Below are 23,936 nucleotides of genomic sequence, written 5' to 3' on the forward strand. Positions count from 1 at the left end.
GGTTGAGCCACATCGCAGCTCAAGGATCATCTAGCCGGAGCGTGTCCGACGGATTCTTTCCACGTCCTCTCCTAGGCCCACCAGCCTATCACTCGTCCTCATCTGGCGAAGGGCATCGGCGTGGGTACCTTCCGGTGCCTTAACCACCAACGCCTCCCCCTTGTCCCTGAACCGGTTGGGTTTGGGCTTAGACTTGGACTTGGGCTTGGCTTTCCTAACCATTTTCCTTTTGCGCTCAACTGTCTAGAAAAAGTGAATGATGTAGAAAAAGTGGTAGGTAATCATCATAAAACAATCAAAACGAGGATCAATTGACAGAAACAGTGATTTTATTTTTCGTAGTACATAGTATTCTAAAATTACAATGTTTTACAGATAGATTCGTTTCAAAAGTTTATTCTTTGAACTTAACTTAACCTGTAGACAATAGAGATGGAGAAATAGAGAATTTGAAAAACACGCACTACATTCAATGGTTTGGTTTGTATATCGTAGTTTATGTAGATTTGGAGAACATGTATATTAACTGAAAAATAAATACAAAGGTTTTTTTTTTAGTTTTAGCTCAAAGACTTTTTTCCTAAATCGTTTTATTCCTCTTTCTTGGAATTCTTCACTCGAAAGGCGAAAGGTTTTTTTCAGTTACATCAGTTGAATTTTTCAGTTTTTAACTGGTCTCATCCTTAAGAGAGAGAGAGAGGGCACCCATACGCTTAATGCCAGGCAAAGACAACGTGGGCCATAATGAGATATCCGGTGGTCACAATAACACTAACTAACATGATGGGAAATCCAAGCCTTTGGAAGGAAAAAAAATTAAAAATTAGTTTAAGGGTAGAACATGGTTGATAAGATTTAAAGCGTACTTAAAATAGTCCATGAAACTGAACCGATATCCGTGCTGTTCCGCTATTCCAGCACAAATGACATTGGCCGATGCTCCCACAAGGGTTCCGTTGCCTGAAAAATTCAATTTAATATAAATTTTCTGTTAAATATTTTGGAACTAAAAAAAACAAACCTCCCAAACAGGGACCGAAAGCCAATGCCCAAACCAGCGGCTGCAGTGGCAGTCCCAGGGAAGATTTCTCCGACAGGGCAACCACTATCTTCACCATCATGGCCGTAACGGGTATGCTATCTACGAAGGCCGATGTCAGAGCCGATATCCAGAGAATGATGATGATGGCAACCGCCAGTCGAAGATCTTCCGATACCGATAGAATAATCGATTCCGTGGCATGGCCAATCCAATCGATCAGTCCCATCCTTTCGACCGCTTCCATCAGGGTAAACATGGCCGCGAAAAACAGCAACGTAGGCCATTCGATGCGGGACAGCACGGCGTCCATGTCGTTTCTGAAGATTAGAAAATAAGGTTAGAAATTTCCCTTAGTTGAATAAATGAGAAACTACTCACTTATCGGAAATGATCAACAGAAGAACTACGCCCAGAAGGGCAGCCCACCCGGAAGAAAGTCGGCGCAGTTCCGGGATCGACTCCAGGAAGAACAGCGATATGATGAACGCACAAACGATCCCGGATTTGATCAGCAGCCCCTTGTTCTTGATCGGATGTTCCTTCTGCAACTCGTCCAGAGTCGATCGGTACAGCTCCTCCGGGACGCAACCCTTGGTCATCTTTTTCTTTAGTTCGTGCCTCAGCAAATGGACCTTCTTCATCAAAGTTTCGCGTACAATGTTGGCATCTTTGGAATAAGGTGGGATTTTCCCTGCTGCTCGTTCCCACACCTTGATGTTACGGCGCAGCTCTTTGAGCTCCTTGGGTTCGTGCATGCGGAGGTTGTTGATGTTGCGGTACTTCAACCGCAGGTGGATGTTCGTTGCTATCACGACGATGATTACGCCCACCATCATGTGGGCGGTGAAGGTCAAAAATGTTACACCCTGAAGAAAGATAAAAAAGTTGTAGATGAGTCATTTAAAAATAGTCCTTGGATCCTTGAAATTGTACAGAAAAGAGCGTTAAGAATGCTGAATTAGCTTAAAATGTATCAAACTCCAAGATCAGGTGTTTATAATTTCCTTTAAAATTTTCATGTTGTCACATTTTTATTTGAAGCCAATAAAGCTAACACGGCCGTTACAATGAAGTGCAGTTCTAAAAATGCGTAAAGTTTTGGATTTTTTTGCTATTTTTCTACGAGAGGCAGAACAAAATTTTCATGAATAAATGAGTTCATTTTACCGATAAAATGACTCAAAAAGTACATTTCGCAAAAAATTTACACAACGATGAGCACACTTTTCTCGATCGAAAAAGAGTACATGTTGTATTTGTGTGGTGTTGGATTCCCACGACTAAACGGCCAAGTAAATAGTCATCACATACAGTGATGTCAACCTTCCAGATTTTGTCTGGATCTTCCAGACTTTTTGGACTTTTGCCAGACATTTTTTCAGGTTTCCAGTCTTCCAGACTTTTGACATTTCTTCCAGACAATTCCAGACTTTTGGCTTAGAACGTAAATTGTTCTAAGAAACTATGAAAATTCAAAATGGTCATGGTGAAATTTTACTGTAGATGATTAGAATTAATGAATTTTGAATGCAGAAGTGGTTGAAAGCTAGGAATAATGGCAAATGCTTGAAGTTGTGCGTTAAATTGAGAGTCAAACAGAATACGTAAGCTATAGTGTCAGAAACAAACGATTAGTGGCTATCTGCAACATTAGGATCTGGCGACCAAAAAAAAAAAAAAAAGGGGGACCACCTTCCCAAAAGCAAGCTATCCAGACTTTTCCCGACATTTCCAGACATTTTTTCAAAATCTTCCAGACTTTTTCGAAAAACAGTTGGCAACCCTGATCACATATCAGGTGACTTGTGTGGCGACACTCACACTACCTTGCCTCGGTTTGACGCTGTGCATAGCAGCGTCTCAACGGGCAGTTCTGTGCCAGCATTAGACCCATCAAGTTGTGTGCTCTAGTAGTGATCTGATTTCATGAATCGGGTGATTTCCCAGTAATGATATAAAGCTGCACAGTATTAGAAGAGTAGTTATGTATGGTATCCCTGTCCTAAATATATGAAATTTATCTAACTTTTCCGTAATTGATAAGTATTATAATTAGGTATTTTTATATTTCGTATCGTCTTACCTACTATCAGCTCTCTTATATTTCTGGAGAAATTTCGATGAGTGTTTACAGGACTACAAAAATTTATCTCAAAGATAAAGTGCCACTGAAAAGCGGATGTTTTCAAACCACGAAAAGTCGTTACATATATTAATGAATTACCTATTACCTTTTAAATTGATACAATCTTTACTACAAACTTTAAATGGGTACAAAAAACTTCAAATTGGTAAAGGACATTTTTAATTATTTTCTGTATTGAATCAAAATCATTGGAGTTTTGACAAAAAAAAATCGCTTTCGACCAAAACTCAATTGAACAGTATTTTAAAAAAGGAGTAGGCGATGACTTTTGCCAAACGCACGCGTTTTACTCGTCGTCCGCGAAAATTTCATAAAATCCTAAATTTAAATTTGGAAAATGGACATTAAATGATCTTAAAATGTATCAAAGTGAAGGCTGGAATTAAGTGTAAAAGTTTCCACCGCCGAAATCCCGGAGAAATTTATTAAATTTGATGAAAAGAGTTGCTAAATGGGAGGTACTAGATTTTTGTCACCGAATACCGGCCGGAAATGTGTTTTTTTGTTTGTTATTGTCAATTTTTCGGAAAATTTGCAGTTTTAAATTGAAAATATTCGTTCTAAACGCGGAAAATATTATCGCCGTATGATCGGGAACGGTTTACATCAGTTGTGTTCATTGGCTTATGATGAAATTAGTTGTTTTGTGATGTGATGTTTGTGCATCTAAGAATTTGTTTCTTGAGAACAAAGTGTTTAGTGAAACTCAATTGATTACCCAAGCAACCAAAAGTCTCATATCTACTTAAACTCATGCTTCCAAAGTTCGAATTTCGCTGAACAAAGGTTCTGAAGGGAATTGGTACCGAATTTTCTCGAATGTGGGCATGAAAGTTGTGTATGTATTAATCTGACTCTTGGTCATCCGACACGAGCGTGCACGTGCCAAGCCAGTCAGTCAGCGAGTGCGAGCGGGTGAGCAAGCCAAACGGGACGGCGCGCAGTTGCCCCAGCTGGATACAGTCAAGTGACCCGGCACAACGGCGACGGAACGCTGGACCGGTCTGCACATTTGGCGACCGTGGCAGGTGTTTACTCTAACGCCATTTAGGGCGATCTAGACGAATCGGAATTGAAAAACAAAAACGAACCGGAAAGAAAAATGTTGACGAACGTTCACGATAAAATAATTTGCATCAAGTGACCCTAAAAATCAAAGTGGATACTAATTATGCATTTTGAAAAAGTGAGTTGAGTGAATAATTTCATTACCTATTTCGTGAAGAAATGATTTCAAGAAAGCGCAGTGGTTTGAAAGATCACCAGAAACTAATTCGAACAGAATAAGAAAAGGAAAGCATGGTGAAGAATAATTATTCAATTTTTTGGCATTCAAGTAGTTGAAAATAACAGACCGGAAAACTTCGAACTACGTCCATGCTTATTTCAAGTGTGCAGTTAGTGGATAAGGAGAAAATTGCAATATTAAGCAAGTCTTGAGAAGTGATTTACTTATGGTATTTTGAATTTCAAGCGAGTTCATGATGGGTAATTCAGAGGCGAGTTGAGAGGACAGCCTGAGTGTATTGGTAAGAATATCAAGCGAGTTGAGAGGACAGCTTGAATTCCATAGGCTAGTTGAGAGGACAGCCTGAACGCATTGACAATGATTTCAAGCGAGTTGAGAGGACAGCTTGAAAAACCAAAGGCGAGTTGAGAGGACAGCCTGAGTATTGATAAGAATATCAAACGAGTTGAGAGGACAGCTTGGATTCCATAGGCGAGTTGAGAGGACAGCCTGAACGCATTGAAATGGATATCAAGCGAGTTGAGAGGACAGCTAAAAAATCCATAGGCGAGTTGAGAGGACAGCCTGAGTGTATTGATAAGAATATCATGCGAGTTGAGAGGACAGCTTAAAAATCCAAAGGCAAGTTGAGAGGACAGCCTGAGCATATTGAAGACAATATAAAGCAAGTTGAGAGGACAGCTTGGATTCCATAGGCGAGTTGAGAGGACTACCTGAACGCATTGACACGGATATCAAGTGAGTTGAGAGGACAGCTTGAAAAACCAAAGGCGAGTTGAGAGGACAGCCGCCTGAGTATTGATAAGCATATCAAGCAAATTGAGAAGACAGCTGTGAGGACAGCCTGAGTGTATTGAAGAGAATATCAAGCGAGGACAGCTGGAAAACTTATAGGCGACTTGAGAGGACAGCATGAGTGCCTAAGCCTAAAGTCTGCTTCATTTAATATTGGAACAAATTCTTTTGCTCATTGTGGTGCTCCTAGTGGACGGATTTGGAAACTTTTTTCACCCACGTGTCGGGAAATTTATTACCTTTCACCATGTATTTATGTCATAACACCAAACGATAGCATTTTGTAAACAACCGCCATGGAAGCCGAACTGAGAGATCAAATTGTGCACAGTTTTCTTGAAAATCCATTGTTGTCGGCATCGAAGCTAGCTAAACAGCTTAAAATGCCCAGAAATACCGTATGGCGTGTTATCAAGCAGTACAAGGAAACATTGACGACGGCTCGGAAGCCGCATTCGAAGCGTCGGAGTGGAACTGTCGACCGGAAACTGCGTGGGAAAGTCATCAAGGCCGTCAAGAGGAATCCCAATCTTTCAGACCGCGATTTGGCCAATAAGTTCCAGGCCGCTCACAGTACGGTGCGACGAATTCGTCTCCGGGAAGGAATAAGGTCATTCCGAGCCAGCAAACAGCCAAATCGGACGCTGAAGCAGAACAATGTGGCCAGAATCCGTGCTCGAAAGCTGTACGACCAAGTGCTGACCAAGTTCGACGGATGTATTCTGATGGACGATGAGACCTACGTGAAGGCGGACTTTGGGCAAATCCCAGGTCAAAAATATTATTTGGCGACGGCTCGGGGGGATGTACCTGCAAAATTTAAGTTCGTGTTTGCGGATAAATTCGCCCGCAAGTACATGATTTGGCAGGGGATATGCAGTTGTGGACAGAAAACCAAAGTCTTTCTCACTGACAAGACAATGACAACAGAAGTCTACAAAAAAGAGTGCCTACAGAAACGGATTCTGCCGTTTATTCGTGCCCACGACCGTCCAGTAATGTTTTGGCCGGACCTCGCAAGCTGCCATTACAGCAAAACGGTTATGGAATGCTACGCAACGAACGGGGTCAGCGTAATACCGAAGGACCTCAACCCCCCAAACTGCCCCCAGATCCGGCCGATAGAGAAATACTGGGCAATCACGAAGCGGAGGCTTAAGGCAAAGGGAAAACTTGTTAGGAACATGACTCAAATGAAGAACTGGTGGAATCAAATCGCCAAAACGGTGGACGTATTACGGGAAAAGTACGAGAATTTCTTCGAAACAGCAATGAATAATTTTTTTAATTTTTTTTATGAAAGAGTAAAGAAAATGCTACATTTGTATGAAAAACAAATTATGAATTCGTTAATAAATGACTGAACTACACGCAATTGTTTGTGTTCCAATATTAAATGAAGCAGACTTTAAGTGAAAATTATTAGGCGAGTGTAGAAGGCAGTTTAAGCGTATTGACAAGAATTATCAATCATGTTTAGAGGAGCGCTCGAGATGAAAGATATATGTAACAAGTTATACGAATTCCAAGCCAGTTAACAAGACAACTTGAAATTACAAGTTCGATAAATCAGCTTTGGAGTCTCATAAAAATAGTAACCAAGGGGGTTAAAAGACCAGCTAGGGTTGTAATGCTACTTTGATACGATGTATTGAATTCCAAGTGAATGGAGAGGACAGCTGAGGAAAAAATATTTGAGAAGGTAGCTGGATTGTCACGAATCACGAAGTTCCTCAAATCGCCTTTTTTGAGACATGTCAATCGCATCATTCAGAATAAAAGTTACAAATTGAGTCTCAAATAGCCTTCTCTGGACTCAAAGTTCCAAAAAGTTCCTCATATAGCGTTTTTTGAGACATGTCCGCAATTTCATGAAATATAATTGTGGGAAATATCGTGAATTCCACTTTTTAAGTTAAATCTTATCATGATTTTTAGTTTTTTTCTGATAGTTTTTCTCACAGCAAGACATTCCTTCCTTTATTTTAGTCTGCCTTCAAAATCTAGTGTGCATAATTCGACATCAAGTAAGTTGAACATTTTTTAAATGACTAAAAGCGATAAATCGAAAATTATTTTAAAGAAAGAAACAAAGTAAGGAAACTACATCCGATATTTTTTTCGAAAATTTCTAGAACAAAATCTCTGTTCAATGTTCAAAATAACGAACTGTGAGGTTAGATGAAAAATGACGAAAATCCATATGGGACTGTTCTGCGAGTAGGGGCAGTGAAGTCCCTGATTAAAAATTAAGTAAACATATTTCACAAAGCCTTCGGTTGCTTGAAAACTATCAAGTTTTCAGATCTAAGTGTGTTATGAGTTTTTCAGTGATTTGACAAAACAAAAACCATTTTTCCAATCATTGATTTTTCCAAACACGCGCTTCTGTTGAATATTTAGTATTTTCTAAGGTTTGGACCATATAAGGCACTGCAAAATCAGCTATCTTACGTGTTATGTTTTTTTTTAAACTATAGACCGTAAACTTAAGAACCGTCTTATGTTTGTTTGATTTTTTTTTTTCAGAGTCAGAATTAAAATCTAGAATTTTAATTCCAAAATAAACATTGAAATTTGAATTTCAGATTCAGGATTTAGAATTAAAATAAGAATTGTGAACTAAGATTCTAGAATTGAAAATTATAATTATATTTCAAAATTTTGATTGAAAATTCAAATGAAGATTCAAAATTTGTTTAACTGGGGAAAAATTAAACCGTTTCACATTTGTGGCAAACTTACGTGTTTCAGAATGTACTGGTTCGAGGTGATAATGATATTCGGAGGATCCCCAACCGGGGTCATCGTTCCTCCGATATTGGCGTGAACCGTTATCGCCATCAGCACCGGCACAGGATTCATATCCATCACCTCGCATAACCTAAAACCAGAATAATCATCAATGAAGGAATAATTCAAGTGTAAAATCTTCCCACCTTATAGTGATTGGAGCCATCAGTAGCACCGTTGTCACGTTATCCAAAAATGAGGAAATCAACGTCGTACATATACACAAACAATGAATAAGATTCCATATTTTACCGTTGGTGATCTGAAAACAAACAGAGGCGTTTTATAGCGTAAACACAAATTTCGCCGAAACCAACAACTGGTTTGTAACCTTATAGATCCACACAGCCACGTAGTCGAAAATTCCCGTTTCGGCCATGATCGCAACCAAGATCATCATCGAGAACAGCAGCAGAATGGTTTCCACATCGATCCACCCCACGATGTCCTCCATCGTGGGTCGATCGTTCAGGGCTGCCAGAATCGAAATGGCCAACGTCGATGCGATGACGGCAGCAAACGTTCGATGGACAATTTCCCACACGATCAGGGCGTACAGGAATATGAGGACGAAAGCGGCGTAGATCACCCCGACGTCTCGTTTGACCGGAGCATGATCGTATTGCACCGAAATTGGCATCGGAGCCTTGATGTTGCTTTTGACCATCAGCCGAACGGCAGCCTTTTCCTCGTGAATCCGCTCATAGCTACTATCACTCATCTCGAAAATGTGCTGTTTCTTCAGGATCGGTGCACTATCGAACAGATACGGGTGAACTATGGGAATGTGCCAAGGTTCGCTGATGTTATGAATCGCATTCGGTGGTACCGATTCTTCAGTCATATTCCCTTCCAATGTGGAGCTCATTGATTGCAGATAGATTGTCAAATAGTTCACTGTAATGTTGGTGTACGGTTCCCCGAGGAAGGTTCCCTCAAACGTAAATCTCACCCGAGTGCTCAACGGAACTTTCGGCAGCACATAAGATCGAGTTCGACCATCCGGAACTGACAAATGCTTCGGATGAATCAGCTTCTCATCTTTGACCACCAAAAAACCGATTATCACCATCCAGGTGATGAACAGGCAGATAATCTTGGTATACTTTCGGAACGGATTGTCCTCATCCGAGTGATTTTGGCCGGTATCGTTGAGGTCATCGTGTTTCGGTGGGGTTATGTTACCAATGTAATGACCGGCCAAGTGATGAACATGCGGCTTCGGGATGTCTCTACAGAGAAAAAAAAAAGTTACAGTGGTTGTATATATGAAACGACCGAGAAGTTCACGTAGAATTACTACAGCCTATCCCGAGTCAATGTGTTTTTCGTTTCAAATAAGCATTCTAGAATAAAGTATGTCGAATTTTTTAAAGGAACTTAACTTCGAAAAAAATCATTCTTCCATAAATTGTCGTTTTAATAACTATTAATGGTCTAAATCGACCCATAAAGATAGTATGCAGCTTTTTCAACTGCATAACAAAAGGCGAATTAAATATAAGTATAAGCAGAAACAAGGCCGATGTCGTCGAAATTATGCGCCCGGCAGTTATGCAAATAATGTGATAAACACATGAGCTTTGTATCAAACGCTTGCGAGAAAAGCCTACAATGACTGCTTTGATCTAAACGCTTGACTCAGGGCAAAAGCTCTCAAACTGTTTTTAGTCTCATGCGTCTCGTTGGATTGGAATCAGTATCATGTTTTCATTTCCCTTAAGATCACATAGCAATCACTAGCTTAAACTGTTGCTTAAACACGAGATTCCCGAGGAAGCGTTAGATTGACCATGTTTTCATATCTACAAATAACAAAAAAAGGCCCTTTTCAGGGCCAAAATCTTAAAGAGAGTTGCGCTTGACTTTTCTTTTATTATAGGTGGATGACGAGTGCGTTGTGTTGGTGGTGCGTGATGGGTGGGTGGTGTGTGATGGGTGGGTGGTGTGTGATGGGTGGGTGGTGTGTGATTGGTGGGTGGTGTGTGATGGGTGGGTGGTGTGTGATGGGTGGGTGGTGTGTGATGGGTGGGTGGTGTGTGATGGGTGGGTGGTGTGTGATAAGCTGTGGTGTGCGATGGGTGGTGGTGGTGCGTGATGGGTGGGTGTTGTGTGATTGGTTGGTGATGTGTGATGGGTCTGTGATGTGTGATGGATGGGATGCCGAAGGCGTTGTGTTGGTGGTGCGTGATGGGTGGGTGGTGTGTGATGGGTGGGTGGTGTGCGATGGGTGGGTGGTGGTGGTATTTGATGGGCGGGTGGTGTGTTACGTGCGGGTGGTGTGCGATGGTAGGTGTTAAGCGAAGGGCGGGGATGGGGAGTGTGGTGGGAGAAGGTGGTAAGGGGGTTGCGGCTGTGTGTGTGTGTGTGTGTGTGTGTGTGTGTGTGTGTGTGTGTGTGTGTGTGTGTGTGTGTGTGTGTGTGCGTGTGTGTGTGTGTGTGTGTGTGTGCGTGCGTGTGTGTGTGTGTGTGCGTGCGTGTGTGTGTGTGTGTGTGTGTGTGTGTGTGTGTGTGTGTGTGTGTGTGTGTGTGTGTGTGTGTGTGTGTGTGTGTGTGTGTGTGTGTGTGTGTGTGTGTGTGTGTGTGTGTGTGTGTGATGGGTTTGTGAGGTTCTGAGCTGTCACACACAACTTGCTTCCGCCGCTGTTGGTCAGCTCTGCTACTGCCCGTGTCACTAGTTTCAATTTCTCTGATACAATGAACCAAACAGTCAGTTGACCCCTTGTTTTATACCTTTCGTAGGCTGGAAATAACAAAACTCATGAAGGGGCGGGGCGTCTAATTTTTTTTCCATTTTCGAATAGCCAATCAACGTTGAGCAGGCTTGGTATGTCTTTTAAGAGAGATGTCTTTGAAAGAGGCGTTTTTCGTGACGCGAGATCGGTTCGCGAATTTCAATTTGCCCCCCTATAGTGTTGCCGTAAGACGTAATTCTACGTCAAAAACACGACACGCGCATTAGAAAAATAACTCATATGTGATGTTATACATTATTGTTCAGCTATCATGTTACTTTTTCTCTTTGATGTGATCCACTTCGCGATGCTGGCCCTGCTCGTTGGTGACATTGATGGTGATGAACTCGTTGCCGTTGTCGTCATCATCATCGTCGTCCTCATCCTCCTCTTCCTCCTCAACCTCGTACTCCAGCTGCTGGATCTCCGGAAAGGAGTCTTCGTGATCGTCACCTGTTGGGTACAAAAAATAGTATGAAATATGAGTACAAGAATACATCCTTATTAGATTTATTTGTAATACTAATATTTGAACTCATTACTCAACTACTCAATCAAAAATATCAGATCAGCAATCAGCGATTTTTTTACAGTTTCTGACAGCATGATTCAAATATTTAGACGATATCGGATCCTACATATCAATTAGAGGCATTTTAGTGCAGCGAAAAAATTGTGATTTTTTAAAGTTAAAGGAGACCTGATTCTTTACATAAGGGACCTTAACAATCTTTCTGAAAAATTAAGCTTATTCGATTGACTCTTTCTAGCAATATTGCTTCTAGTCAGTTTATAAAATATTTAATGCTGGAATAGTATGATGATCTCTGCGGAGGAAGGACTCATCGACGATGATGTTTTTGCCGGGATGGCCGAACTGTAGTAGAGAACAGGTAGGCCTAGATAAGTTGAAGAAAGGATAAGATGAAGATCATTTCAAGATGTCAAAAAATGGTTGATGGAAGCGAATGGTTATTGATTCTCTCCTTAAGTGAAACCCGTAAGACCTGTCAAAAAATAGGTGCTATTTTAGCTTCATCCGAATTGCACTAATGCACAACAACCACCCAAATTCGTCAGCGCTTCCATCGCCTACAAAGCCCTGATACCTGACACGTTTAATAATGTCGGCATCCATCATTTCATGGAATAAATCGTTCTTTGATATCCAGGAAATCTAACAGCGAGCTAAATTCTGTATAAAAGTGTGGATGATTGATTCCATGAAAGTAAAGACAGGGAAAGGTTTGATCAAGCACGATCCTAAAATTTCGATTGTGAAAGTTGTAATTTTTCGTCCAGCAGACTAAAATAGTCCACACATCATATTGACAAGTTTAAAAAGTTGTCAGTGAATTTTGAATATGGCGAATGCGCCAGATGTAAACAAATGGAGTTATCAGCAGGGTGATAAAGTACGTTCGGACTGGGGGAGGAAGACTGAAATTCGCTGAATCGTTTTCTGTATCGTTTTTTACTGTTTGGCAAAAAGCCAACAATTGTTGAAAAGATTTGTAATCGTAAACTTTAAACTATATGAAAATTATGTTCGATTAATGGGAACTACCCTAAATCTAAATCTGTTATTTAAGCTATTTTTAGAACAACCATTAATCAAACAATTTTTATTTATCAGCTTCAAAAACTACAACGAAATTTGAGCAACTCAATACGCCTGATCTGCAGAATTCGCCAGAGCAAAACAAAACCTAATTAAATCATTGTTTCATGCAAAACAAGTGCTTTTCAGCATCAAAAAAGTTTTATTGAAATTCACTAAATATGAAAGTAAGATTTTGAACCTTCGCACTGGTCGGTAGATTGATGAGAGAAATTTGACGTTTGAAAGATTTTTTTCTTTTTTTTTATTCAGTCTTCCTCCCCCAGCGTTCGGAGACCTACATTTTGAGTTTACAACGTTAAATGAAGGATATTTGGTTTTAGAGAAATAAAGAAAACAAAACATTTTTTTTTGCTGGGAGCTTATGGAGCTGTCAAACTTCGAACGCGTTTCTTATCTGCTTAAGCATTGTTAGAGGCTATGACGTAACTGTTGCAAAAAATCTGTCTATTTCCATGGATATTTTTTGTAGATATTGTGCCATTGCTTCAAAATCCGCTCCAATTTCGAAACGTCACTGTGTCACAATACTACCTGCTGGTCATCGACGCCTTCACCAAGTGCACGGAGAAAAAAGACGACAGTTGTTCTAATTATTTCAGCTGATTATACCAATCATCAAAGCGTAGTTGATTTTTTCACATCCAACTATAAATATAAAAGACAGAGATGTTAAAATCGCAAGTCTACATACTCGCACTTTGCCCTTCTTTGCAGAACGATTTTATTTCGTTAATCTCGAACTGCAATGATGCTATCGATAGTTCAACTCGGAAAGCATCAGGAAGTAAGCTTCGGGTAAACTCGACAGGAGTAAACAGCAATCGGGGGCAACATCAGCGAAGCGAAAGTACAGTTTTGCGCATTCAAAATTCAAATCGTTTTCGTTCGGCAGCCGAACACATCAATCGGACAACGCATGTGGGCGTGGCTAAAAGTGATAGATACAAGGGAATGGGAAACGAGCGAGAGAAGGGTGCGAGGCAATGTTCACTCGGTCCGTCGGCAACGATCGCTCGTGTGCATACGTGTACGGTAAACTTCGTTATGTTGTTTCATTGGTGTGATTTTATTCCTGCGAGGCAAGGAAAACATCAATGCAGAACTTTTGTCTTCGTTTTGTGTGCAATCACGTAATGATTGGAACGAAGATAAAATCAATCTGCACACAAGTTAAACTCGGAAGAAATCAGCCGAATAATTCTTTTCGATGCGAGTTTACGCACCACTGAGAAAAGACTCAACTACTAACTGATGATAGACCTATGGCTATACTTTAAACAAACACAGAGTGTTTTAAAATATGCGTGTAGTGTGTTTTCACAGCCTGCCTGCCATCCCTGCCCAGCAAAAACAAAAATAAAAAAAATGGAGAAATTTCGGCGAAAGATGCATCAGCTAGCCAAATCCAAAACATTTGGAGTTGAAGCAGGAAGATATTTGTCGCTGGAACGCCTCCGGGTTCTGAAAAATTCATCCTGTAAGATGTCTGGCTCCGTGGGCTGTTGGTGTAGATGGCCAAATCTGACTACAATTCGGGTAAGTTTGTTTAATTTGATTTCATTTTGTACGATAATTCGTAATTTTTTTTTCCGCTTCTAGATTTTACTCCATCGGGAGCAGCGTGAATCAGGGCCATCAATGGACAAGTTGAACCTATCCCAAACTCCAGCTTCTGAATGAAGATGTGTCAGCAGGAGCCAAAAAAACTGCCGGCTCAGAAGATTCCCACTTCCCAGGAAACTTGCCCCGAAGGCTGTTGGTGAACCGAGAATAATTTGCTGGGGGACATCGACGGAGAAGATCCAAGAACTGCGGTGATTTAGTGCTGTTAAAAAAAGTAACAGCAGAATTCCTGCTGTTAAAATTCATCGTTCGGAAGCGCCCGGTAAGGAAAGAGGTTAGAACCCAAAGCGCAGCATACTGCTGCTGAAGCCCATTGATGCCCATCACGAGAAACATCATGCGGATGTGTTTTAGTTATAATAAATAAATAAATGTAATAGGTTTTTCTCGATCAGCATTAAATTAAATATTCCATGGAATCACCCAGAAATCAAACCAATAGTAACGCTTATAAAATCAATCATTTAAATATAATTCAACCAATCATATCAACAGTTGACTCAATTGTACTATTCCAATTCAATCCACCATAGTAATTGTTTAATACCTAACATCAATCATACAATGAAAGTTGAATCTATTATTTTCAAAGATGAATGCATAAAATCAATCATAGAAGTACAGTTCTATCCATTATAAGTATTTTTAAATGCAGAAATTCAATCAGATAATCTATAGATAGTTGAAAGTTTCATATTTATAGTTAGCCGAGAATTAATCAGAAATATGATTGAATATAAGTGGATTATTGTTGGAAATACTATACTTTTTTCTCCGTGTGGCCTGAAATTGTTGAGACACATCGTACGACATCCATCTCAACAATTCGCATTCTAAAGGATCTGTTTGCTCGAATGGGTATGCCAACTACACTCGTCAGCGATAATGGAACTCAATTTACAAGTGAAGAATTTCAAACGTTCTGCTTGGAAAACGACATCGATCATCTGACCACTGCACCGTTCCACCCACAAAGCAACGGTCAGGCGGAACGTTTTGTAGATACGTTCAAGCGTGCAATCAGAAAAATTCAGGAGGGAAAGACAACCGTCCGAGAAGCATTGGCCACCTCCCTTCTTACATATCGAAGCACACCAAATCCATTGGCAGACCGATTCGAACTAGTCTGGAGTCTGGAATTGCTTTGACCACCGCCGGAACCAGATCGAGCACCTTACCATGAAGACCCCCACTCGCAAAGATCCTTTGCGAAAGACGAACTCGTTTTTGCTAAAATCTATGCCAAGAATAAGTGGAACTGGTTCCCGGGTGTCATACTGGAGAAAGTTGGCAGAGTAATGTACAACGTCTGGATTGACGGAAGACAAGTGGTACGCTCGCACATCAATCAACTCATTAGTCGAACCGAACTGGAACCGGAAACTGCGACGAAAACCAACTTGCCTCTGAGCATCCTTCTCGATGCTTGGAACTTCCCACGTTAGCCTTCAACCAACGAGTTTCCAACACAATCTTCAACGCAGAATCTTTGCCTTTGCCATCATCTACGCCGAAAACTTTGGTTGATGTTCACACGTCGGGACTCGAATCGTCAGCTGGTCTGCCATCACCGAAACAAACGTCTTCGCCTACACCACCATTGCCGAAAACCGTATCCGGCCCGATACCTCAACCCTCTGAAACCAGCACATCTATATCAAGATTTCAATCTGCCATCGAAGAACAATCAGCCATACAAATGCCACGAAGATCTTCACGTACCCGAAGAGTTCCGAGGAGGTTCGACTCGTACTGGCTGAATTAGGAGGGGAGATGTTGGGACCCTGGATACGCCGCTGGGCTCACGGTTGGCAACAGTGCTTGCCGACCTGCTGATGCCACGTCAGCACAATAGTCAGTTAGAATTGAGATCTCCATATTGTAACACAGCCTAAATTACGTCCGCACAAAAGTATATTTTTACCAGTAATAAAAGAAGCATTTTATAGTAGTTTACGTCGTTCGCGTTCTTACTTTTACCTCGGTCACACCCAGCAACGAACGTCGAAACAAATAATAAATGAACTTTCTGCAGTGATTTTAGTAGTGAATTCAACTCTAATCAACATCAAGCAACATGATTCATACTTACATTAAAATTTTATTTTTTTATTACTTGCGGGAAAATTTCGAGTTCTGCATACCTTTCCTAACGATGGAAAGATATCTATGCTTGTAGCTCTTAAAATCCAAATAACGAGAATTGGATTCAGCAATGCTTCTCAATAGAAAATAGATATCAAATATCATGCTTCCTTTCCTGAATCATTTCATTTTTTATTATCTACTCTCCAGTCAGGCTTTACACTCGACTGCATGGTAAAAATAAAAAAACACACTTTGGGCAGCTATAAGCTCCCACAATTCGAGAACCATGTCTGATATGCCTCCAGCCAAGGATTTATTCTCGACTGCATGGAAACATAGAACGATTCCACTCAACTGTTCCGAGAATTCAAGAACCCTGCACTGTGTCTGAGGCACCTCCAGCCAGGATTTATCACTCGGCTGCATGGTCTTAAAAATAGCCATACTTTGGGCAACTATTCCGATATAACAAGTTTCTTAGATCTCGCAAATAGATCCCACAATTTAAGGACCCGTGCTGGTTTGAGGCATTTCCGGTACTAAGCCGAAACTCAAAATTCCATCCAAATATTGAAATTTTCTTTGAAAGGAAACTGAATGTTCCTTCGAAGGAAATAAAACAAATTCACCATTGGCCAAGCCATTTCCAATACCTTAATCTTTCGTTGCTTCCTGGTGAATCTCCAAGTCTTGAAAACCATTTGGAAATAGATTTTCCTCGTCGCCAAATTTATAGTATCCAGCTTCGGCGATCAAACTAATAATAATCTTAAGTTGACAGAAGATAAACTGTATAGAAATATAAGTCTGCTTGGATACTACAGTCCAGTTTAAGACTTTGGTCCAGTTTAGGCAAAGTTGCCAGTCGAGGACTTCGGTCCAGTAAAGGACTTTGGTCCTGTAATGGCAATGTTGACAGTCGAGGACTTTCGTCCAGTTAAAGACTTCGGGCCAGTGAAGGCAAAGTTGTTAGTCGAGGACTTCGGTCCAGTTCAGGACTTCGGTCCAGTGAATATGAAGTTGGCATTCGAGAACTTTGGTCCAGTTTAGGACTGCGGTCCAGTGAAATCGATGACTGCAGTCCAGTGAAGCCAGGGTTGCCAATCGAGGATACGGTCCAGTACAGGAAAAGTTGCCAGTCGAGGACTTCGGTCCAGTTCAGGACTTCGGTCCAGTAAAGGAAAAGTTGCCAATCGAGGACTTCGTCCAGTAATAGCAAGGTCACGATCGACGGCGACGAGCTGGAGATAGTCGAAGACTTCTATCTCGGCTCACTGGTGACCGCAGATACAGTGTCGGACAATAGAATAGAACCGCTCTAATGCAAAATATTCAAATCTTAAAGGTGACTGCCAATTCAAATATAATAATATGCGACACCTAGCGGCAAGCACTTATTGTAGTATGCCAACTTTGTATACTGCACGTTTGTTGCAATCAAAGCAACCCGTTTGTTTTCAGGTATCAGAAAAGGGGTAGGCTTGATAGCGGCACGTTATCCAAACAAACGGGAAAATTGTGCCTAGCCTTTTTTTTACAGATTTCATCATATACCTGAGAAACCTGAAAACCATAAAAGGATTAGAAAATAAATAAATGTTTAGGGCATAAAGCCGATCAACGTAGGGATTTTGAAGCATTGAAGCTTAAAACCACATTGGGTGAAAAATGACAGATTGTTAATTTAGTTTAAATTCTTAGAATTAGATACACTTATGACAGGATATGCTAGAGTACATAAAAGCTTTCTAGCAAACGAAAAACAGGCATATATGAGCTAAAAAGAATCACACATTATCGATTCATAACTACAAAATTCAGGAGATTTGAGTTTACAGTGATCAGAAAATGTTTTAACCAGGATGCTACAATGAGGGCAAATAAACGATTTTATAATGGCAAAGTTGGCATTTAGCCTATCCACATAGGGATTTTTAAGCAATGAAGATATTTTTTAATCATAATATTGGAAATAAGGACTTTTTTTTAAATTTCTTTGTTAAATTCTGACATACATTAAAAAAATGAAGTCGGGCAAAAGAGGGACATGTACACACTAAGTGGAAGGTAAATATAGGTACAATAGTACCTCTGAATCATAGCTTAACCATACAGGAGATTCAGAGCACAAAGACTTGATTTTATATAATTTTATTCAACTGACCAGTTAGCGCTCTGGTTAGACGACTACAATGAGCTTCTGTGACGCCAAATTAGAAATAAGCGATATTAACACTGCACGAAGCTGTAGCAGTGGATTCCAGAACCAGGATTGACGTATGATACGAAATATCAGAGTACGATATTAAGGGAGCTTTGACTCTTCTTAACACTATAACCATTCTAAAGCTAAGGGATCATGTGTCAATACAAGAGAAGTGACATATATTAGGTGAAACAGATATGACTGTCGACATGCGATGCAAGTTTTGATCAAAAACTTAATTTAATAGGGAATATTGAAGCCTTTTGGCAACCTAAAAAAAATATTTTTTGGAAATTTTTTTCAACGGAAACGATATTTGTACGGCTTTAATGATTTAACCATGACGCAGTTTTAACAATTAAATATCTTTATGTGAACGGACATTTACGTCCACAGAATTCTGTTGCCAATCCAAATATAGAAGGGACTGAATACTTGTCCATTACAAGGAAAATACACTACTTTTGCGCTTGACGTAACAGATATAACTGATGTAATTTAGATCATATTCTTCTATGATTTCAAATCGGTTAATATTAACAGATAGCCAAAAGCAATGGGACCGTAAGCGATGCGTTTGCGATTAACATTTGAACACTTGGGAAGAGATTTTATTGAACGGAGTTACTAGGAGTGCAAAGAGATTAGTTAAATGAAAAATCATATTCCAAATTGGTAGAACGAGAAAATATAGAAGAATACAGCTTGTGCAAATGCATGTACTACATACGCACTATTGGTATACCCTTCTCGAGAGAAAATACGTACAAAGGTCAAAAAATACTAGCATGAATTTAAAACTGATTCAGATTCAAAACATTTTCTTCCAATGTTTTGAACTTGAAAAACTTCTGAACTCTGCATGCAATAATTGACCTTGACCTATTTTCTCCCCCGCCCAGATACAGCCTCATTGATTTCCAATAGACAGAAATATGAGATAAACGTATCTGGGAAGTACTGGATAAGTCGCCTCGTACGACATGGACCAGTATCCCAGTGGCAGTATTCTTTAGGCCGCTGCCACACAGCCATACTGCACGTTTGTTGCAATCAAAGCAACCCGTTTGTTCTACTCGACCAGAAAGCTGTCAGAGGGTGAAAAAAGTCGCGTCATAAAATAAGACCAGCTCATCGGTTCGGCTGTTCCGGCATTTTCAGCGCTCTAGATTTGAAAAAAATGGTGTTGTTTTCGGTGTTGTTTGTCTATTTTCGTGTCCTGGTAAGTATTTCCCATAAAATTAATCATGTAAATCATGAAAACAAACAAAAAATAAAGATTTCCTTCCTCCTACTCTGTTTTCAGCGAAAAAGCTATGGGTCGGGCACAGCACTGCACGGAGGTCCAGCGAGCGATCATCCGGAATCTGTACAAGGCTGACAAAAGCCAACGCGAGATTGCTGACTACTTAGGAAGGTCGAAAACTTTCGTTTTCAACGCGCTTCACAGCACCGGCAAACGAGAACGGACCAGCCGCCCCCGCAAAACGACGCCGAAGGACGATTCGGCAATCAAGCGGGCCTCGCCCGCTTCGATTGGGTGGGTCCGGAAAAGGAGAAACTATGGAGAAATGTGCTGTGGTCGGATGAGACCAAAGTGAACCTCATCGACTCGGACGGAAAGAGTGTAGCGTTTAAAGTTCAGGTCAGATTGAGCACCACTGAACAGAAAACACCCGAACAAAAGACACCAATCGACGATCGATGTAAAACCCGAGGGTTTGCTGCAAACTCCAACAGTAGAGAAACTATAAAAAGGCGGCAGCGACGGCGTGCGGGTTTCAATCAGTTCCTGGGCCTTCTCCCGTGTGATCGACAGTCCGATCAAGTGTGTGCTGTTTTTTGACGATCATCGTTAGCCGTGCGTTCCTGGCGATCGTTGTGCCAGACGATCGAATGCCGCTCCACCACCAAAGGCACTGGAACAGCATGAGACGCGGGATGGAGAGAGTGGGAGCGATCGGGGTGTCGATCGAGGTGATCCACCCACCGTTGACCGCCACCGCGCGGAAACGGCAATTTTCATTGCCAGTCAATAATTTTGAAAGAGGCACGATCGCTTCCACCAGCCTGAGCAACTACCAGCAGAAGGCCGAGTAAGTGAAACCGTTTGATTTCTCTTGGTGTTTTTTTTACGAAACCGTGGTCTTCACTAGAACACCATCGGCCGCTTTGGTCCAGCCTACGAATCCGATCCAGCCGACGAAAGCCGCACCTGTTGGTTCTGAGGTTGCTGATCGTGAGCGCTCACGTGGTGTTTTTTTTTGTCATTGGCCAAAGTTACGAATTGTGAAACACTATCCTAAATTGTAAATTAAAGAGTGTAAGATTTAAACTGAACCTGTGCTATAAACCAGCTGCGCATCCACGACTTCCCGCTAGCCGCCGGGCAACTAAACGAAGTGTTGGCAAATCTTAAAAGGGTTTGGCGCTTAAGCCAACAGTTTTTTTTAAGCCTTGTTCAGTTTCACGTTGAACCTTTTTTTTTGCAACATTAAAACGTTACATTTGGCGCCCAACGTGGGGCATAAATCGGTTTAATTTTGTTCATTTAGCTAAATTAGTTGTCATCTAGTAATTCGTAACTTTGTTTGTAAACCAATCTTAAGTGTTATGTTCAGTTTCACATTGAATCAAAATATTTTGATTTAGTGTAGCGCTTTTGAGCTTGATGGAATTTTATATATTCAAAGTGAAGTGATTTCACGATATTTTGCATAATCTTCAAGATAATTTTGCATTTCGGTTTTGGAAAAAAAAGTCTTTGCTAAGAAGCGGAGCACCATATAATTTCATCCAAAGTCTTTTCAGAGGAAGAAAAGCAAACTTAATTTTAAGTCTTTTCTGAAGAAGAAAAGCAAATTATATCATCAGTCTTTTCTGAAGAAGAAAAGCAAATTATATCCCAAGTCTTTTCTGAAGAAGAAAAGCAAACTTTATTTCGCATTAAAGACTCTAAATTGGAGTACTTAAAGTTGTTAAGGAGCATTTATTTTGTTAAAAGAAATAAGATAAAAAATTAAATGAAATTGTAAATCATATTTGCCAACAGCATTTAATTTTTTTTTGTTTGGGAAAGACGGTGTGTAGCGTTTAAAGTTCAGGTCAGATTGAGCACCACTGAACAGAAAACACCCGAACAAAAGACACCAATCGACGATCGATGTAAAACCCGAGGGTTTGCTGCAAACTCCAACAGTAGAGAAACTATAAAAAGGCGGCAGCGACGGCGTGCGGGTTTCAATCAGTTCCTGGGCCTTCTCCCGTGTGATCGACAGTCCGATCAAGTGTGTGCTGTTTTTTGACGATCATCGTTAGCCGTGCGTTCCTGGCGATCGTTGTGCCAGACGATCGAATGCCGCTCCACCACCAAAGGCACTGGAACAGCATGAGACGCGGGATGGAGAGAGTGGGAGCGATCGGGGTGTCGATCGAGGTGATCCACCCACCGTTGACCGCCACCGCGCGGAAACGGCAATTTTCATTGCCAGTCAATAATTTTGAAAGAGGCACGATCGCTTCCACCAGCCTGAGCAACTACCAGCAGAAGGCCGAGTAAGTGAAACCGTTTGATTTCTCTTGGTGTTTTTTTTACGAAACCGTGGTCTTCACTAGAACACCATCGGCCGCTTTGGTCCAGCCTACGAATCCGATCCAGCCGACGAAAGCCGCACCTGTTGGTTCTGAGGTTGCTGATCGTGAGCGCTCACGTGGTGTTTTTTTTTGTCATTGGCCAAAGTTACGAATTGTGAAACACTATCCTAAATTGTAAATTAAAGAGTGTAAGATTTAAACTGAACCTGTGCTATAAACCAGCTGCGCATCCACGACTTCCCGCTAGCCGCCGGGCAACTAAACGAAGTGTTGGCAAATCTTAAAAGGGTTTGGCGCTTAAGCCAACAGTTTTTTTTAAGCCTTGTTCAGTTTCACGTTGAACCTTTTTTTTTGCAACATTAAAACGTTACAAGAGTTGGGTCCATCGCCCACTCGGCTGTGCGTATATGCCCCAGTATACAAATAAAACATTCAAACATGGATGATCTGGGGGTGCTTTTCTTGGTACGGGGTGGGTCCCTTGTACTGGATCGACCGGATTATGGACCAGCATCTCTACGCCCAGATACTTCGGGAAGTAATGCTGCCACACGCCGAGTGGGAGATGCTCCTAAAGTGGCAGTTCCAGCAGGACAACGACCCAAAACATACCGCAAAAACGGTTAAAAAGTGGTTCCAGGATAATAAGGTAGACGTTATGGAGTGGCCAGCACAGTCCCCTGATCTTAATTCCATAGAGAACCTATGGGAAATAGTTAAACGTAAGGTGTACACCGAAAAATAAAAAAAAAAACAAGCAGCAGCTGTGGGAGAGAATCCAGGCGGTGTGGTACACTATCCCGGTGAGAACGTCCCAAAAGCTGGTGGAGTCGATGCCGAGCCGGGTGCGAGAAGTGATGCGTAATAAGGGTTATACCACCAAGTACTAACCCTGCAAATCGATTACGGTATGAATTTCCTTTTTTTCTTAATTTTTTTTACCATGAATTCTAAAACGGTCCTATTTTATGTCGCGTTATTTTAGTCAGTAAGTATGCTTAAAACGCACTTTTAAATAAAGAACAATTGTTTTAACTACGGATGATTTTAATTTCTTCGAAGAATGGAATTTACAATTTGTAAATGGTGCACTAAAATTGAAATTTTTTTCTCAAAGTTTTGTCACTTTCTGCTTTGGATTGAGCTGTGTTCCTATTCTATTGTCCGACACTGTAATGACAATGATCAGCGGAAGCAACTGCGGTCGAGAAACATAATGTTATTGCAAAACCATAGGAAAGCTCCTTCTAAAGTTGTTCAGAAATCCCAAATTGAATATACATACCTACACTTCATAAAAAGTAGTGGAGCGGAAACTTCATTTAAAAGATGAATTAATTTTTAACAAAAAAAGAAACTTTCTAGACTTCAGGACCTAAGAAATCCAGAAACGAGCCAAAACCAACTCATTTTATTGCTCATCTTGATACATATGTAAATCACGTAACTCCTCTTCCGATGCACCTCTAGCCAATAATGCAAGCAAATCGAGATGTAGGTCAGTGCAGTTTACGGGTAGAAATAAGTGTACGCTCATGTGTCTTTTCCTATATCCAGCAGCAGCAGCAGCAGCAGCTGATGGTTGTTTTGGTAAACTCTCACGCATCACAAATCCACGATCGATCCGTGAATTCCGCGGTCTAGGGGCGGGTGCTGGATTGAATTTTGTATAAAGAATTTATCGATATAGTGCAGCAAATGTGCGGACTGCGAAGGTTGCGTCTGACCGAAGGTTCATAAACTGTTTACGATATTGCTGTGCGGTGTCAATTTGCCGGACTTAATGACGCGCTGAATTATTAAAATTTTAGCCGCTCTCGGTTTGGTATCTAAAGTAGCAGATATAAAAGCTGTAAACTATCGTGAGAAATTGCGGAGTGTATTGCTGATCGTGGTGCTAACTTTTGCAATAGTTATTTAATCGATTGACATTTCAGTTTTATGTTTTCGTCAAATTAGCCACATTTGATGAGTTTAGAAAAAAAAATTAAGAGAAAATTCATGTTGTCATTCAGATTTGGCTTACTGCATTGTCAAATAA

At 40.8% G+C, this 23,936-nt stretch overlaps 1 protein-coding gene across 3 annotated transcripts in view; it reads right to left on the reverse strand.

Moving 5' to 3' along the window:
* Positions 1–311: 311 nt before the first annotated feature.
* LOC129745444 (P protein-like) overlaps positions 312–23,936 on the reverse strand; it is a 70,381-nt gene continuing 46,756 nt past the window's right edge. For all 3 annotated transcript variants that reach the window (XM_055738528.1, XM_055738527.1, XM_055738526.1), the window contains 8 exons: positions 11,039–11,213; positions 8,357–9,257; positions 8,172–8,287; positions 7,978–8,116; positions 1,421–1,908; positions 1,022–1,359; positions 867–960; positions 312–798 (listed from right to left, as the gene is read on the reverse strand). In XM_055738528.1, coding sequence (XP_055594503.1) covers positions 714–798; positions 867–960; positions 1,022–1,359; positions 1,421–1,908; positions 7,978–8,116; positions 8,172–8,287; positions 8,357–9,257; positions 11,039–11,213 — 2,336 coding nt within the window. In that variant the 3' untranslated portion in view covers positions 312–713. The remainder of the gene's footprint in view (positions 799–866; positions 961–1,021; positions 1,360–1,420; positions 1,909–7,977; positions 8,117–8,171; positions 8,288–8,356; positions 9,258–11,038; positions 11,214–23,936) is intronic.

This window comes from Uranotaenia lowii, chromosome 2, assembly GCF_029784155.1.
Source record: "Uranotaenia lowii strain MFRU-FL chromosome 2, ASM2978415v1, whole genome shotgun sequence".
In the NCBI taxonomy this organism is placed as follows: Eukaryota; Metazoa; Arthropoda; class Insecta; order Diptera; family Culicidae; genus Uranotaenia; species Uranotaenia lowii.